Source organism: Acyrthosiphon pisum, chromosome A2, assembly GCF_005508785.2.
Source record: "Acyrthosiphon pisum isolate AL4f chromosome A2, pea_aphid_22Mar2018_4r6ur, whole genome shotgun sequence".
Taxonomy (NCBI): domain Eukaryota; kingdom Metazoa; phylum Arthropoda; class Insecta; order Hemiptera; family Aphididae; genus Acyrthosiphon; species Acyrthosiphon pisum.
The window spans coordinates 67,903,384-67,921,538 of record NC_042495.1 but is presented as its reverse complement, the minus strand read 5'-3'; the positions used below and the strand labels follow the sequence as shown (position 1 = coordinate 67,921,538).

The 18,155-nt window shown below is 30.8% G+C and overlaps 3 protein-coding genes across 19 annotated transcripts in view; 1 reads left to right on the top strand and 2 right to left on the bottom strand.

The window, feature by feature from the left end:
* The window catches only part of LOC100168086 (collagen alpha chain CG42342), a 123,463-nt gene that overhangs the window by 89,718 nt on the left and 15,590 nt on the right, over nt 1-18,155 (bottom strand). The gene's annotated exons all lie outside the window — the stretch shown is intronic.
* LOC100159219 (EARP-interacting protein homolog) lies at nt 862-2,890 on the bottom strand. Of its 2 annotated transcripts, none has more exons than XM_008183240.3 (6): nt 2,600-2,883; nt 2,387-2,516; nt 1,859-2,053; nt 1,679-1,802; nt 1,333-1,483; nt 862-1,057 (listed from the first exon to the last, which is right to left on the bottom strand). In XM_008183240.3, the coding sequence occupies exons 1-6, from the start codon at nt 2,614-2,616 to the stop codon at nt 913-915; spliced, it is 762 nt and encodes a 253-aa protein (XP_008181462.1). In that variant the 5' UTR covers nt 2,617-2,883; the 3' UTR covers nt 862-912. The 2 variants fall into 2 exon arrangements, with proteins under 2 accessions (XP_008181462.1, XP_001949592.2); XM_001949557.5 differs by having other exon boundaries at nt 863-1,057; nt 2,387-2,521; nt 2,600-2,890.
* Nucleotides 3,026-5,819, top strand: LOC100161356 (immunoglobulin-binding protein 1). Of its 2 annotated transcripts, none has more exons than XM_001949653.4 (4): nt 3,026-3,407; nt 3,460-3,686; nt 3,754-4,242; nt 4,307-5,819. In XM_001949653.4, exons 1-4 carry the CDS (start codon nt 3,282-3,284, stop codon nt 4,497-4,499), a joined length of 1,035 nt encoding a protein of 344 aa, XP_001949688.1. In that variant the 5' UTR covers nt 3,026-3,281; the 3' UTR covers nt 4,500-5,819. The 2 variants fall into 2 exon arrangements, with proteins under 2 accessions (XP_001949688.1, XP_008181463.1); XM_008183241.3 differs by having other exon boundaries at nt 3,046-3,407; nt 3,465-3,686.

Sequence of the window (18,155 nt, the reverse complement as noted above, 5' to 3'; positions counted from 1 at the left end):
TCACAATAATATCATCAAATATACTTAGTAATATCATATAGGTACTGTCTTCCCTCAGAATTGTTTTTCTTATACAATGATATGATATCATTGAATTCAAATTTAAGGGGATTCGATACCATGATTTTCTGTTTTTGTCCAACACACAAGCGACATATGATTTTAGACTGGTTTCTTGCCAAACATACCAATTGATCTAATGAAGCGATAAGAATTCTAAAAATAGATTTAAATTTGTCGTCAAGTCTATTTGAAATTGACTTTCCAACATTTTGGATTTTATGAATTTAACTTCTCCAAAAATTAAAATACGACAATTTTTAAATACTCTTTTTTTGCATGACATTTTTAAGAATTTGGTGTGCATTATCAAACATGTGGGAAAGAGTTGATTTCAAGTAGATTTGAGGACAAATTCAAATCTGTTTTCAGAATTCTGATTGCTTCCATAGATCAATTGGAACGTTTGGCAAAAAACATGTCTAATATACTATGGTGAGGATGCGTTGTATAAAAATAGAAAATCACGGTATCAAATCCCCTTAACACCATCTATTACAGTGATTCACTTGTAACCTACTGTACAGCAGAGCGACACCCACTTGCCCACCTTTTTACTGTTTATTTTATATGAAATTAACTAGGTTAGGTTTTATAAAACCTAAAATATGTAGTTTAATATGCATTATAAATAAATTAAAGTTGTAAAATATATTTAGTATATCATAAAATTAAAATATTCTAATACAGAAAAAAAAAAGAAACAGCTACTTTTTAACAGCCTTTTTATGATAAAATATGAAATATCTAATTACAAAGCTGTGTAAAAAATAGTATACATTTCAAGAAAAATATGTTTTCAGTAAATAGTAATTAAGCTGGTGTATTTCATTATAATATGATAGTCTTTTATTACCTAAGAGACCAAATCCAATGAGAATGGTCAGCACGGGATATTAGAGGTTGACTGGGATTACGTATATCCCAGAACTTAGAATATCCATCATCACCGCATGTCGCCATATAGTATTGACGATTTGGATTAAAATCAAAATCTCTGAAATTATTTCAATAATATTATCGTAAGAACATACTACTTTCGAACATTTGAGATCACAAAAAAACAGAATATTTACAATATGTACAATATATTTTTTACTATTACTAAAAATAACCTTTATTTTGTATAATATTAAACTATTAAACAGTACAAACATACAGTTGTGCATAATATGGTAAAGATAATTTTTTAGTTTTTTTAATTTGTACTAAAAATGTATTATTTGAAAATATTATAATTTCTTAAGTTAATTCATCAAACATTTATTATACCTAATAATTTGAGTATGAACTCCATCTAGACTCCATGCAATTTTTGTCTGGGTTCTTAAATCCCAAGCTTTTACATTACAATCATCAGCAGTTACAAACTGTAAGTTGACATTTTGTGGATTCCATTTTCCAGTAGTAAATCTTGGTTGACCTAAAACCAATTAATTTATTAAAAGATCAGCACTCTAATAAATACATTTTTCTTCAAAAGTGGGGAAAAAGTGGCAATTGTAAGTCTTGATGTATCAAGTATATAATCAGATAAAAATATTTTTACTGTAAATACAAATTTCAACTTTGATATTAACAATATTTTTGCCCCCAAGGAAAATACAAAATATCATACCTTTACCATCCAATACTGCAGTACATACAATTTTTACTCCACTTTCACCCACATCCCACATCACTATATTATTATCGATAACAGAACACATGTATGCGTCATTTGTAGGATGAAACGTGGTCACCTAGATTAAATGAAATTTAAAATTCTAAAATCGAAAAATTAAACTATAATAAATACCTTAACATCAGTACCATACTTTTCTGAAGGAAAAGTGATGACATTTTCTAAATGACCATCGTCCTTTGGCAGTCGCCATAAAGCTGTACATTTCTCACAATCACGTTCTATACTAGCATAACAAGTAGATATCAAGTGTTTGTCTGTTGGAGAAGACGCTAATGACCATATTTCACCACAGCTATGCTCATATATCTAAAATATAATTATTATACATGGCAATAACTTAAACTATGAGTCTAACTAAAAAAAATAATTAACTATACTTAAGACAAATTTGGAATAGGTAATGAAAAAATAAAATTATTGTTTGGCAATTAAAGGTAAATATTATGAAATTATTCTACATTCTATATATTTATTTAATTTCTAACTACACACAAAGTAACACAACTTATACACAATTATTATTGATTTATAATAGTTTGTTCAACCATTCCCATGACACAGCTTTTATTGATCAATTTGATTTTCTTTTACACTATTTAAATGTAAAATAAATGGTGACAATATTTTATAAATACATACTTGAGGACAAAGTGTATTGGTCTCTTCTTGTAGTTTAACGAGATGTACTTGATTATTCGATGTGACCAATGACTGAGTTCCAATTAAAAAACAGTCTTGATCGTTATCAGCGAGCAGAGAACACAACGATCTGGCCTAAAATGTTATAGACTTGATAAAAAGATTACTAATATCCCAGCAAGGGATTCATGTCTTTATTATTATCTTTATTACCTGAAATTCAACTCCATAGATTAGAGGATTGTTGGACATGATGTATTCGATTTCAAATATTTTAAGTTAAAATGTCAATAAGAGTCATCTAATATCTACATGACCATCTCACAATCTAGAAAAGTAGTAAGTACTAAGTAGGAATTGAACATAGAATTAAATCAAATTTGAACTATTAGTACTATTTGACATTTCTATTTTCTACCAGTATTCTTTAAGCTACGATTTATACTTCTTAATTCTTATAGTAATATCTATCTAATTTTTTTTTATAATATTAATCTAATATTATTAACTGGCATTTTGCATAAATTATTCTATTCTGTGATAACTGATAATATTTATTATTTACATTTTACTCTATGTTAATTTTTTATCTGATATTATGTTATCTGTGTAGGGTATTTGACTGATAATAAACAATATATTATCACAGATTGCATAAAATAGTTTGTTGTGCATTGTGCACAAAATTATAGACTATAGTTGCAACCTGCGATGATTCCGTCCATGTATAAGTCTATCTGAGTAAATATTAGGCCGTACCTTTTCAAAACTTTACTGTCATATAGGTACGATATACTACTACAGTGAATAGTGAGTGGTCTTTCTTTTCATTTCGCTTCGCCTTCCGGAAAGGACTTTCGAGTTGGACGTGAAAATAGCCACTGAAATTTTAAAAATGGCGACGGCGTCGGTGTCCGTAGAATTTCAAAACCTCACATTGTCTGAGTGCTTCGACCAAGGCCTGTCGTCTTACGAGAGTATTTGCGAGTCTACTGAGCCGGCCAAGGAATCGGGAACGCAGGTTTGTGTGATCGCATTACTGTTTTTCTGATGACTTTACTCTCTGTTTTCAGTACAGGATAATAAAATGTATGAAAATATTAGAGCACACTACACAACTCGTATCCGCGGCTGGCATGTTCAGCGACAATGAGACCATTGAAGAGATACCAACGACCGACGTCAAATACATGTTACTGCCATTCATGTTGGGGTCTCTGGCACTGAAACTCACAAACAACGGCAACAGATTGGATGTCGTCAAAACAGCTGAAGTATATTTCAGAGATTATCTCCAGAGGTATGTATCAAAAATGTTTTTGAGTTTAAACGTGTCAAAGGAATACATTAATTTTGGAGTGTTATAGGTGTAAAGATTATGGATTGGCTGACCATACTATACCACCTGTGTACACAGACTCTGAAGAAACCACTACAAAGGCCACTATGGACTTTTCTCTCATGGCTCGTAGGCGTGCCGAAAAAATTAAGAGTTACAAGGAACAAAAATTAATGGAAACTCAGTTACAGCTGTTGAAGGAACAGAACGAACGCGAGTCTGTTGATGACGAAATGAGAAGAAAGTACATAGTCTCTTTACTGAAATACAATATTGGTAAGGCTTTGGAAGAATTAGATTCGCTTCAAGCCGAAATGAGAATTTTACACTATAAATTGAAACATGAGGATAAAGACAACCCTGAAAATGCAAAATCTCAAAAGATCAAACCTAAACCGTTAATGCCTATTATTATCACAAAAAATGAGTTACAAAAACAAGTATTTGGTGCTGGCTATCCGAGCTTGCCAACAATGACAGTTGAAGAATTCTGTCAAAAACGTATCAATGACGGAATGTAAGTATAAAAAAATATGTTAGAAATTTAAAAATTCTTATTATATTATTTTTTTTTATTTTAGATGGCATTTACCTACAGCAGATAATACCAAGTGTTTACAACAACTGTCTGAAGCTCCAGAACCAGAACAAGAAGATAAAGAAGACAAAATCAATGAGGAAGAAGAAGAAAACGAAAGACAACGACTAAATGCTCGCGACGAGTACAAAGATGACCATCGCCGAGGATGGGGTAATAGGCATAATAGAAGTTAAAGGACCTGATAATTTAAAATTAGATTTTGTATAACACTAAATTACCATGTTTATTAATTATTACTATAATATTATCATCTAATAAATACTATAAATTACTACATTAGATATTCCTAATTTAACAAGGTAAAAAGGTAATTTATTTTTAATAGTTCATAAGTATTAACTTGATAACAATTCTCTTAGGTATAAGTAATACTATAATGAGAGAAGGTGAAGCAACTTTATAACATTAGCATTGACTACTAGCTAGTATTTATAGGTATATTAGCATCTCGTCTAAATAACCTACATTTTCCTTGATTCATAAATTTATTGATTTTACAATGATGTGTTTTTTTTGTCTGTGTGTGGATACGATAAGTATTCAAAATAATACTTTAATTTTCAACTTCAGTATCTTTTTCGGTAGTTTTCAAAACAGCTTGAATAAACAAAAAAAAATTAAGGATAATGAGAATTTGTACGGAAAATTAGTTTTCGATAAAATCAATTTTGATTTTTGGTGTAACTATTAAGAAGCGTAATAAGGTAGCCCATCTTTTTTTATTTACTAATTGTTTTATTGTTTAAAAATTAGTATTAATTGTATTTATTAATCATTAATAACTCAAAAGTAGTTTATATTTGTCCATTTTTTCCCAGGCGAAGTTTAGATTTGAATATATATTAATGTATATATTTTAATTTTTACTAATAGATTAGTAATATAATAGGCTGATTGACTTCTTTACTCAGAATCGTTTTTCCTATACAAACAGCACGGGGTCCGCGATCTACCGCAGGTAGATTACCTTCCTGACAATATACTGCTGGGAATCACAATTTTGATTCCGGGCAACGAAAAAGTTAAGATAAAATTTTGAACGCCATACAGTACACATCGAATATTAAATGACGAATTGAACAAAGTTTAAGTCATATGGAGTTGGTACATTTAATAGGCAACAAAGTGCACGGTATCAGTTAGTATAATAATATAATAACCCCACGAACATGTAGTAATTATATGTAGTAATTATTATAGCGTATTTAGCATTACGGTGGTGGACGCGGGATAGGCAGGATTGATAGTTTAGTCCCAAATGACCGTTTTTTGGTTAATTGGTCACGGGAAAGAGGCTAGTCCATTCATCCCTTTTTTTAATATACAATAATACTTATAAGAAGATAGGTACATTTCAAAATTATGGTAGATATAAATTGTAAATCAAAAATAACTTATGGTATGAATTGATATCTATAGTTTATTTTTATTATTATTTATTTATTTTATTTAACGATTGACTTATTATAATATACCTATTTATACTTCACTAATAGGCTATGACTAATTTTTTTTAAATGTATCGAGTATTGAGTATCTAAATATTTAAAATGTAAGTATCGAGTATCCAGTATCTAAATAATTAAAATGTAAGTATCCAGTATCGCGATACTGATTTTTTAGTATCTTCCCCATCCCTGAATATACCTATAGTATATTCACTAGGAAATGAACAAGCGTAATGTAGGTAATAAAATAAAAAATAGCAAGGTATTAGATAGTTGGTTTAAACCATAGAATTCATATTTCTTCATTTCATAGGTCAGCGTTTCTCGGTCAGCTCGTGAGATTTTACACTGGTTAAAAAAAAACCGTAAGTATACCTGAACAAAATATCTAGAATTTCCACAAGTCTTATTAGTCATTATTTATGACAAATAAGATATAGGGTAAATATATATTATGGTAATCCAGTTCGTAAATAATTTCAAAATAACCATGTTATAAAATAAAAATATAATATTCGTCAAACGCCGATGATATTTTAAAAAATAACGTAAATTAATGTTTCGTGGGTCTTGGATCCCACGGCCCGCACCCACGTATGCCACCCTCTGTCTATACCTTGTTTAGTTATATCATACATCTTAACACCTACGCGACTTAAAGAAGGTGTATGTTATATTATTACTACATCAAATGTACCTACACAGACACACTGTTCAATGACTGTATATAACCGTTTATATATGACAACGGTGCACTGCAGGCCGTTGAATTGCTCTTGAGCTTGCGACAATACCACCACACCAGGTAACCGGTTATCTTTATGCAGACACGTAATACCGATATTATTATTAGGTAATAGCTGCAAATTTGCAAGTTTGTCTTGAGTACCTTATATGATGGTTAGCTATGGGTACACCCTAACGGTTAAGGTTTTGACTTTTGAGACGACAAGTCGCGTACTTATACATATACACAAGAGTATAGTTAATAGGGCCCAATCGATTCCCAGGAAAAATATTATATATTGCATTGTGGTGGTGTTAGTTTTATTGAAAAACACTCATTAGTTTTAAAAAATTTTAACGTTTTTGAAACAATTTTTTTGTACAAAAAAACGTCAGATTTGACTACAATAAACTTATACACAAAAACCAACTGATCGACCTTTGACACATCAGTTGTTGAATTCAGTATAAGTGACTACATTTCAGCCAGTCTCACTCGTAAGTATACACACTTATATCTACCTCAAATAGTACAAACTGTCCGCCATATACATTTTATTATTATCTGAAATAGTACAAACTGTCCGCCATATTGACGGTTGTTACTACCTAAAATAGTACAAATTGTCCTTTTGTTATATGCAACACGCTTCGCCGGCGACGATTACGTTTCGTTCAACGTCTTTCAACCAGCCGACAATTCTCGCAAAGCTGCTGAACTGTTTGAATCGATCAGAGACGTCGTGGTGGTCGTGCCGACGGTGCAGGAAGTCGCGGAAAAGGAGCTAGGTCAAGGTGGCGAAAATCATTTTTCTTTAATGTTTATGTAGTTTTTCCCGGCGCTTTTAAAAACTTTTGGAATTGAAATTTTAAATTTTGACCTCCCAAATGCACCAATTAGATTCACTTTCCCATCTCGAACAAGATACTGTTGAAGAAAATCGAAGCAGTTTTATACATACACAAAAAAAGTAAAAATAAAACACACATCATTGTAAAATCAATACATTCATCGCTCCGCTCAGAATCTAAAAACCGTATGAGGTTCACTGCTCACTAGATAATATTCTTACTTCTAAATTGTACGAGAGGTCAATTCATTCTAATTTTTAAGCTAACAGAGCTAAATGTGATCTACTAGACGTCAGGGGCGCCATTTGAGGGGGGGGGGGTGGCAGGGTGTGCGAGTGCACTGTAATTTTGTTGTCCACAATTGGCCTAGGCCTAATTAATACTGTGGCCAGATGGCCTTCAGTTTGCCAATCTTTAATTGTGCATGCACCGCAGCTATTCACTGATAATCATAAATAATATTATAATATTATGTTCTTTAATTTGATAATTGATAAATTGATATCGGTATCACTTTATCCACTGGCACACACAAATATGTGTAAATGGTAAGTGGCTACTGACAGGGGCGGACTGGCTATTTTTGGACCGGGGTGCAAAATTAATTAGGGGCCCGTAATTTTTTTTCAAACCTACCTTAAATTAGGAAAGGAGCGTTTAGGTTCTATAGAGTAAAATATAAAAAAAAAAATTAAGAATAACATGTTGTTTATTTGTAGAGATGTTGAAATATGTTATTTTATTTTTATTTTGTATAATACCGTATTATACCAGTATTATACCGTATACCGACTGTGGTAATCGGGGGCTATACACCAAGTAGCACCCCGGGTCAGTCCGCCCCTGGTTACTGATAGACAAAAGACATAATAATAATAATATGCATCTATTCTATCTAAAAATATCTTTACTATACACTAAATATATACACTATATATACAGTATATACACAGAATGTATGAACGGTAAAATGTAATGTGTTAACTATAAAAATATGTTTTTATTAAGTATGTTTTTGATACTGTAATGAATCTGTAATGAAAAACTGAAAAAACTAGAAACGTTTTTTTAACGATTGGCCTGGAGGTGGGAAAAAATTGGCCTCTTTAATTGATTGCACACCTTAAAAAAAAACTGAAATGGCGCCCCTGAGTTGCCCTCTAGCAACCCCCCTTCCCAAAAAAAAAAAAAAAATACGCCACTGCATTACATATAGGTAGGTTACCATACATGCGAAAGAGATTCAAACATGTAGGTAGGTATTCAAAGTGTGAATTTTAGCAAAACGTGCGTGTTATCGAATTATTCAAACTTTTCTCTGATTAAATTATACAATATAATTCTTTTTGGTTATTCTCTATATTATATATTTTAAAAAAAAAACAGACTTTAATTTAGAGACCGCTACTTGGTGGCCAAAAAAATAATCCATTTTCATTAAATATAAAATTTAAAATTTAATAACAAGCTTAAACATGCTATTTAATTGAACAAACTACGAATAAAGTAACACATCTTGTATAAAAGTGTAATAAACATTATGACTTTACTACAGTTTACACTGCTTATAGCAATTTAGTAAACAGCAAAATATTAAATAAAATATAATTTTTTCCTACTTCTTCGTAAGTTATTTGTATACATGTACTACCTATTTATTAATTGTTTAATTTTTTTAAATTAATAATTCATTGTTTCCTACTTTCTAGTTCAAGTTGTTGACATAATTATATAGGTACGTTTATCACTCAGAACTCTTTAGTTTAATATACATATAGTATAATACCATCATTTATAACAAACACGTGTTTCTAAATTATTTAATTAACACGTTTTATATAACATTAGGCGCCCTAACAATAACATCATACATAATATTATTATATTAATTAATATAACCACCAATTAAATATTTTTCATATAAAGCCAAATACAAAAATCCGTAATAAAATATTTAATGAGAATCCCAAATTCTACCTGCCTCTGTATTAATTACAACGTAAACACATTATAATAATAATTTTAAAATTACTTATTTTATTACTTTTTACATTTTTACTATACAATGTTTCATTATTTAAAAATATTTAGCTTATAAAATATAAAACATAATAAATAAAAAAAAAACTGTAGGAAGTTATCTATACTTTAAATTTAACATAATATATATTATAGCCAATTACAAAATTGCATCAAGTGAGCTATAACCATAACGTCCACAACAAATAACAACAATGTGCCAATGCCATCTTTATTAAAATGGCTTTTAATTTCTCGCCTACGATGTTTAACAGTTACAAAAGATAATAGAAGGAAGGCCGATATACTCTTAAATTGACAAACAAGGATCGTTACAAAGGTCCATGCGGTTTTACCCAGGTGTGCCGCTATCACCATATTTACTTACGCCAACGACTTTTAACATTAATATTACTTCAGCGAAGTGATAAAGGTGGTTTTTTAATTTTAATTTCTGTCAAGATAAATATTTTCGTTAAATAAGAGGGTTTAATTAAAACTAAAACTAGTTAAATATATATATGCATTGGTTACATCCTCACATTGATAACTGATGACTTTGTAGATATTAAAAGTGTTTCTCATATAAATTAAAAATTTGAACTTTAAAACTTCTCTATCGTGGAACGAAAGTTAAATGCCGATTGACTATTTAAAGAAAGTACTACCTACCCGCCCTATCCACGATTTGAATTTAAATTTCAAATGCGCTGATGATCATCAAATGTAAATATCTACTTAGAAGAATGCTCATTATATTGATGTATGCATGCAGTATAATTACCTATATAGCCCCATTAAACGATAGAATATTTTGTATCTGTTGATAAACGATATAATAATAATAGCGCAGACTATTGTATATTATAATATCAACAATCCAACCGTAGATCCGAAATCTGACTGCGATAATACCTTTATAGGACGAAGCCCACCGTTAGTCGTTTAATATAACGTTCATCTATACATCAATCGGAACAAAAAGAGACAAGGAACGGAAGTGAATATAACGTTCCCGGAAATGTAGGATCCGCCGAATCAGTATATCGCGGGGACTGTTGGTATAGATTGACGAACACAAAGGATCGTTACAAAGGTCCGCGGTTCACCCGTTGTCATTGTCACCCCATAAATAAGATACGATTTATCACTACGGACAAAATCTCCCGTGGTGCGGCCAATACATACGTATTATATTATTATATACTAGCACAGTTAGACACTGTTATAGACATATATACAATTGCTGCAGTACGGGACGACTGAGTAGCGGAGAGACACGAAACAGAAGTCAAAAAACCACACAACTGGGTATAGTCTCTCTCCACACACACACATACACACACACACACACACACACACACACACACACACACACACACACACACACCAGTACCTACACCCCCGTGAAAGCATGCGATCGATATGGTTTTCCCTTAAAACCAACGCGTAAATCCATGTGTATAGATATGGGGATTCACAGCCCCGTGAAATTAGACAGCAAAACCGTATATGGTATATACCTATCCTGCTGTGTTATTAACATTTTTTTTCCTGTGGACCACACACAACGGGATGATTTTTATAACTCTCACGTCAAATAACGAATTTTCCCGCCTTCCTATATATATTATGTATCAGCCCGACGGCAGAGCCGACGTCGAGAGGTCGTTATTAAAACAATAATATAATTATAATAACACTGCCTGACTATACGAGGGTGTTTTGTTTTGTTTTTTTTTTTTATCGTTTTGTATGTATAATATATACATGTAGAGATTCGATTATTATTGCTGGCCGGGGGGGTTTTCGAGTGCTATTAGGTATAGCCGCTACAGTTGATAATGCGATTCCCGCTCCTCGCTGATTGGCCGCAACAAATGGCGCACGACCCTCCCTCCCTTCCCCGTTTCACAGTCACCATGTCGTCTACGCGCAAAAATATTATTTAATGTCGTGTTTTAATAATAATAATAATAAGGCAACAAATTTCCCGCACGCACGCAAATGGACCTAAAATGATATTCCTCATCCTCCTCCGCCGCCGCCGCCGCCGACGCCGCCGCCGCCGACGCCGCCGCCACCATCGTGTCATCACGACCGGACTTTAATGAACGCGAAAACAACAATCGGCGCACCTCTTGGCGATACATCGTTTACACGTCATGCAATTAGCTTTTGGCTCGCCGTCTGTATGTTCACGAGGAAAAGAAAAAACAATGGACAGCGAGTGTAAACAAAATGTATGTATTGCGTGTAAACGCAAAAATAATTCGTTCCCTTAAAACGCACAAAGAGTTTTCGACCATCGGATCTATAGTGTATATTTAGCGTTATTTGTGCCAACGCGTGAGTGTATATTAAAGAAAATGAAAAACGCTTCTACTGACAAGTTCAATATATACGGTGCGCATAACAATACTGCACACGCCAACTACTCACCCACCTATGTACATGTCTCACTGGGAAATACATATTATATATACCTAGGTATAATAAGTATATTTTAAGCATTCAAAATACCTATATTATATGAGTTAAATATAGGTAGCTACACTCAAAATTACCCAGATGCCTGTATCATCTGTAAAAAGATTGTTACATTATTGCTCCAAGAAAGACAAATATTCACCAGCAAATTAAAAATATTAGTTTTTTTTTATTTATAATTTATTATGTAATTAAAAATGTATTAAAAAGTACTCTATTAAGTAAATTAAGCATTGAGAGTATCCGAAAAAATATATACGAGAAATAACTATTATAATTATTACTGTATTGTAAAGTTGTGGAGAAAAAATGTAAATACTGAAAGATATAAAACGGACTTTCAAGTGACAAGAGATAAAGTAAAATGAAAAACGAGCGTCAAGGAAGAAGGGTACTTCAGAAAACAATCATTAAAAGAGAAAAGTTAAGGTATTATGCTTGATAACGGAATATAAAGTGATAAAATAATAATAAATTTAATTGGAAGTGTAGAATGGGTGACCTGACCAAATAGAAGAAACGAATGACTGAGGAATGTTGTGGTAGACGTAGTGATTGATTGTCTTATAATACCACTGTTATACTGTTCATTAAAGTAATTAATATAAATTTAATTTACATTAACGTCAGCGTTGTACACCAGTTACATTACCTGCAGCTCTATATCTACAGTTATATCAGCTCTATACAATAAAGAGAAATATGGAAAGAGTATCATCGAAACGAATTATTAGTGGTTAATTTATATCTAGCTATGCTATACAAGAATTTGTAATTATATAACTTAAGTATAATAATATATGACTATTATGATAGTGCCTAATTTTTATTTTCTGACATTTTGATAAAAACGTTTCTCACAATGACAGCAAAATCTCGTGGTTTATTTACGAAAAAAAGGAAACTAATCAATGTAGGACTTCAGTACAAATAAATTTGCCGTTTAAAAGTTTTAAATACAAATTGTCATCATTAAATTTTCGTCTGAGCAAGAGAGCGAGTGCAAACCTAATCTCAAAGCAAGTTCATTTACAGAGTAATTCATCCCAAACTTGTATAAGATATAGGTCTTAACAGTTTATGTGACCAATCTGAGATGGATACCACAATATAAATTATAAACCCATATTATACTCCATGAGACTTAAATCATATTATTATTATAACTTAATAGACTTCCGAAATATCGATCTGCGATCGTTTGAGGGTCGATCGAACAAAATATATGAAATGTAATTGTACGGTCACGAGCCTCGGGACTCGTTCGACCTACAGCAAAAATGACATGCCCGGCCCGATTAAATGAATTTCGTGTTGCCGACGAAATTCGATTTCACGCCATGCATGCACCGTATAATACAGCTGCATACAAATAATATAAAATAATAAACTGCAATAAGTATACTTAAAATCCTGACACGTCGTCGTCGTCGTCGTCGTCGTCGCGTATATTATGTAACGGTGCGAGGGCTATTGCAAAGCGAGTGTATCATTAAGACAGCAGGAGAAGCAAAATCGAATTTGCGCCTTATAAATAAACACGTTGTATCAAAAACAAATATCCCCGGGGTCGTTTCTAAACTTCGGTAATTTTCAACAATATTGCGTTACCGTACTGTGGAAATGGTGTAAAGTCGCAGTGGAGGAAAAGAAACTTTGTCGTTCCCCCGCCGTCACGCCGGCCCGCCACACCGAGGAAATGAAACCCGAGAAAATGGCACAAGAACATCGAAAACCTACTCGAGCAGTTTGTGTATATTTCTGTTTTAAGGATTCGTTCTTCTCCTCTTCGAAACCGTTTTCACTTCAATCGAATTATTTTCGTACAATGCCTACCAATTTGTATAATATACCTACGCGTCATGGTTATTTAAACGCATCCATATTTGTTGTTTATGACGTCATATTTTTATTTATATTTTTAATTGATTCGCAATACTGTTTTGTTTGAAAAATGATGCTTAAAGCTTGCAAATTTAAAGACATAGAATCAAATTTATTATTGCCCAGAACAGAAATTAATTTAAGTTTTGCTTTAACGCTTTCCTTATTACGGACATAAGAAGATCATAAAATATGAATACGCTGCATAATATTATGTATAGGTAGGTACATCATAATAACAGTCTGATATTATCGCATTTGAGTCAAAATAATTTATATTATTGTTATAAACAACCTATGCATGCACTGTTATAATACGAGTATTTTTATCACATTTAAATGATAAATAATAAACATATGTTATTGTTATTATCAACATTTCACATTTAAACGTACCTGCCCGGCGGTTCTCTAAACTCATGTCAAAAGTGTTTTCAATTATTATTTATTACACGTTTTTAGACACACTGCTGTATCCCAAAATTATATTTAAATTTTTGAAATAAAAAAAATAAATATTATAACTATAATTTAGAATAGAAGCTTGTGCGTTGAATTTTTAAATACCTAGTTTAATGAACTAGCATTTAAGATTACAAATTATAGTAATGCTGCTATAAAAAAATATTTAAAAGTTAAAATATGAGTTTTTAACTAACGAACAACTTTTTATATTTCTCAACTAGTTTTACATACAAAACTTTGAAAAATTGTTTTATATAATTTTTACTTCAAACCAAATATAGTATCTACTATACCATATTTTATTTTATGCCTGACAAATTCAAAAGTTATTATATTATTGCGCTATTGAAAAAAGTTTAAGCTGTTTCAAGTACCAATATTATTATTTCAAATGTTTACTTAACATAATTAAGTTTTTTAAGTATTATACCAATATTTGACTTTGAGTAAGACGTATAAAGCCATATAAAAAACAAATAATAATATCATGAGATTTATGTGATTTAATAAAAAAAATAAGCAACGAACTTTAATTATTAGTGTACATTACTTCACGTAGTATTGCAGAGAATCAACGACAAATAAATAGGGATGACTTTAAGACGATGTGCAGTCGTTAAGAATGGCAAAGCAAGACATCTCAAATAAACATTTGGTAAGTACCTACCTACACAACGTTTGGTATGAAATATAAATGAACAACGAAAGGACGAACATAATACTATATATAGTTCAGTTCAAACTTTCTCTCGCAGCGATATTCACTTAACATCCGTCTTTCATTTTATTGGTCGTCGATTTCATAGGTCTGTATTATTTCATCGAATTATAGTACGAAAACGCCGGATTTATATAGAACTCATGATGATGGTGATAATAATATGTTAAGTTTTATACTTCCATCCACCCATCACTAGCACACTATATAGAACGGACGAACGGTATATAATATTATAGTCCTCGCATGTTTAACAAACACCTGAATGGAAGAAACAGAAATTCTATACATTATTTATTTTATACATTTTGTCAAATGTCTCAATTACATATTATATTATGTAAAATATAGATTACCTATATTATGATAAACTAAAAGCATTCATTTTTTTATCTACTAAAACTAAAAATCAACACTAACTATACGTAGAGCTTTCAACGCATCTATATTTATTACGAAACAATCTTGTTTACAATGGAAATTTAATATGCACAGAAAAACATAAAACGCATTAACCGGTTTTCGTTTTATATATTATAATAATAGAGATAAAATGTATAACCAAAAGTATAATACATTATAATCATTTGCAAACACGGTATCGTATATCAAAATAATAGCTTCGTTATGATAATTACTCGTAAAAGTCGAACTCTGGCATTATATATTGTGTTAAGTGCACGCGACAAAATAATGGTTTTATATACACCTTAAACGTTTCTTATTGTCAACACCCGGCGTCCTGACTTGTAAATAATATTGTACAAAGAGTCGTTTAGTTTGTGATTATAAACCAAACGCTTAAAGCCATAAAGGACACTGCATCACCGCGGCTACCAATAAAATATTGTATATAATATAATATGGTATTTTCGTAATCCTATTGATATAATATTATTGCGTCCATACAAGTATATAATATCTACTATAATATATATTATATTTATTATTAAATAACTATACTTTTTCAACCCTTGGAAAAATGTTGTTTTTGTCTTTTAGAATACCAGACTTTCAACTAAGCACCAACAATTGACCTCATTTTTATTTATCGTATACTACACCAGTGGGTCCATCTGTAGACTACAAACTGTTCAACTTCTATTCCCAATCTTTTTTAACCTTGCATGAGAATTTCACTAAGATTTCGATCTTGTGGCAGTGCAGGCACCGTTTTGCCATAGGTAAATTAACGCATGCTAGGTAGATAGTATAGGAGGAAATAAATGAAAAACGACTAATATTAACATAATACAACGTATACAACAATTCGTGAACAAAGCCTACGTCATTACGCAAAAAGCATTCATGAAAAAATTATAAAATAAAAATTAGTTGTAGGATGATACGATTTTTTTTTTGGATAGAGAGAGATAAAGATTTGAGAGTTGAAGAGATGCGTAGAACCAACCGCAATCGATATGATTTGGTATAATAATTTGGCTTGGAACACTCCCGCGAGCTCTGAATTTAAATTAAATCACGCGAATAAAACTTTACCCTGTGTCGCAGATGGCAAGAAAATCTACCAATCCACCCTTTTTTTCCACTCCTTCCCCTCTCGATGTTAGCGATGTGAAAATTAGCAATCGGGACCAGCAAGCATATCATTAACTGCCAAATATAAATTGAAAAATAACTCTAAGGGATGAAGCAGCACTAAATTCCAAATTATGCTTGACAAACAATAATCAAAAACTGTATCGTGTTATAGCTATATATATATAAACAGACTTATACTATGCTATACTTTTTCGTAATCATTAAAAAAATAGCAGTACAAACAAATCTACTTCTTTTTTACTATACTTTTAAATATCACAATAGTCATCAACAATAATTATTAGGAAAACATTTACATTCTAAAATTGTTTTCATTTAATTTCTTTTACACGTTATCCCGTGATAAATTGTAATTTTATATGTAATAATTTTCCCGTATTATGGTAGCCAGATATTTATAACGTCCGAGGTAAATTCAAAACTTTAAATAATAACAAACAGAAAACTTGTTAACGTTATATTAAACAAGTAACTGAAGCATCATACAAAGCCTTACACATAAACTTATGGTTATAAAGAGAATAAACGGATTAAATAAAGTTAACTAATTACAAAAACTTTAAAATGAGTTCAATCGTTTGATTGGTCGTATTTTTTTTTCTTATGAATAACTCACTAAAATTTACGAAGCCTAATACGAATTAAGAATATAAAAAGTCAATCGATGTCATAATAAACTCATATTATATGCAATAACAATAATGATACAAATGAACATTTAATATGAAATAATAAAGTTTAACATTTAAAATAAGCAAATAATAAATACAACAGTAAAAAAACTAAAACAAAATATTATATTTAATATTACGTTTGTATTATATAGGTATACAGAAGGTACTTGGTATTAAATGGAAATCTCTAGTTTATTGTATGAATCAAGATTATAATACTTAATATATATTCATACACAAATGAATAGACATGAACATCAAATAATACATATACGTGTTTAAAATAAATAAGGAAGGCTCCTTGTTGTTCATTCGTCAAAACTCTAAGATTCTCTAGACAGACTAATGCATAACATATCATTTGTTTTTCAACAAATAGTTTAAAAAAAATTTTAGATAGAGTGGAACGATGAATGTATTGATTTTACAATGATGCGTGTTTTTTTTTTTTATTTTTTTTTTTATTAATTTTTTTATTTATTAATTTTTTTTTTGTGTGTCTGTGTACACGATAAGTAGTCGATATAATGCTACGATTTTCAACTTCAGTATCTTGTTCGATCAGAAAGTGAATATCGTTGGTGCATTGGGGAGGTCAAAATTTAAATTTCCCAGTAGTTTTCAAAAGCGCCGGGAAAAACAAAAAAAAATGACCGTAGATACATGAAATTTTGACTGAATGTTTATCTTAGCATCTTCTATACACCATAACATTTTCAAAATATTTTGATTTATTTTGAGCTCTTTACGGACATTTTCATTTTCCATTTTTTTTTAGTTTTTTTTCTAAAAATATCAATAACATTTTATTTGTTGGATAGAAAAGCTTAAAAAAGCTTAAAAAAAATTTAATAGAAGGCTCCTAGTATATTGTTTCAAAGGCAGATGAAAAATATTAAAAATCGTTAGTCACAATTTTTTTTTATAAGCATTTAAAGTTCAAAAAATGACAAAATATGGGAAAAATCACGAAAATTTGCAAATTATTTC

Coding starts and splice junctions, on each gene's coding strand:
- LOC100159219 (XM_001949557.5), bottom strand. CDS start 2,638: ATGTCCAACAATCCTCTAATCTATGGAGTTGAATTTCAG. Junction 2,054..2,386: donor CCAATACACTTTGTCCTCAA/GTATGTATTTAT, acceptor ATTATATTTTAG/ATATATGAGCATAGCTGTGG. Junction 1,484..1,678: donor TGCAGTATTGGATGGTAAAG/GTATGATATTTT, acceptor AATTGGTTTTAG/GTCAACCAAGATTTACTACT.
- LOC100161356 (XM_001949653.4), top strand. CDS start 3,282: ATGGCGACGGCGTCGGTGTCCGTAGAATTTCAAAACCTCACATTGTCT. Junction 3,687..3,753: donor TTCAGAGATTATCTCCAGAG/GTATGTATCAAA, acceptor GGAGTGTTATAG/GTGTAAAGATTATGGATTGG. Junction 4,243..4,306: donor AAACGTATCAATGACGGAAT/GTAAGTATAAAA, acceptor TTTTTATTTTAG/ATGGCATTTACCTACAGCAG.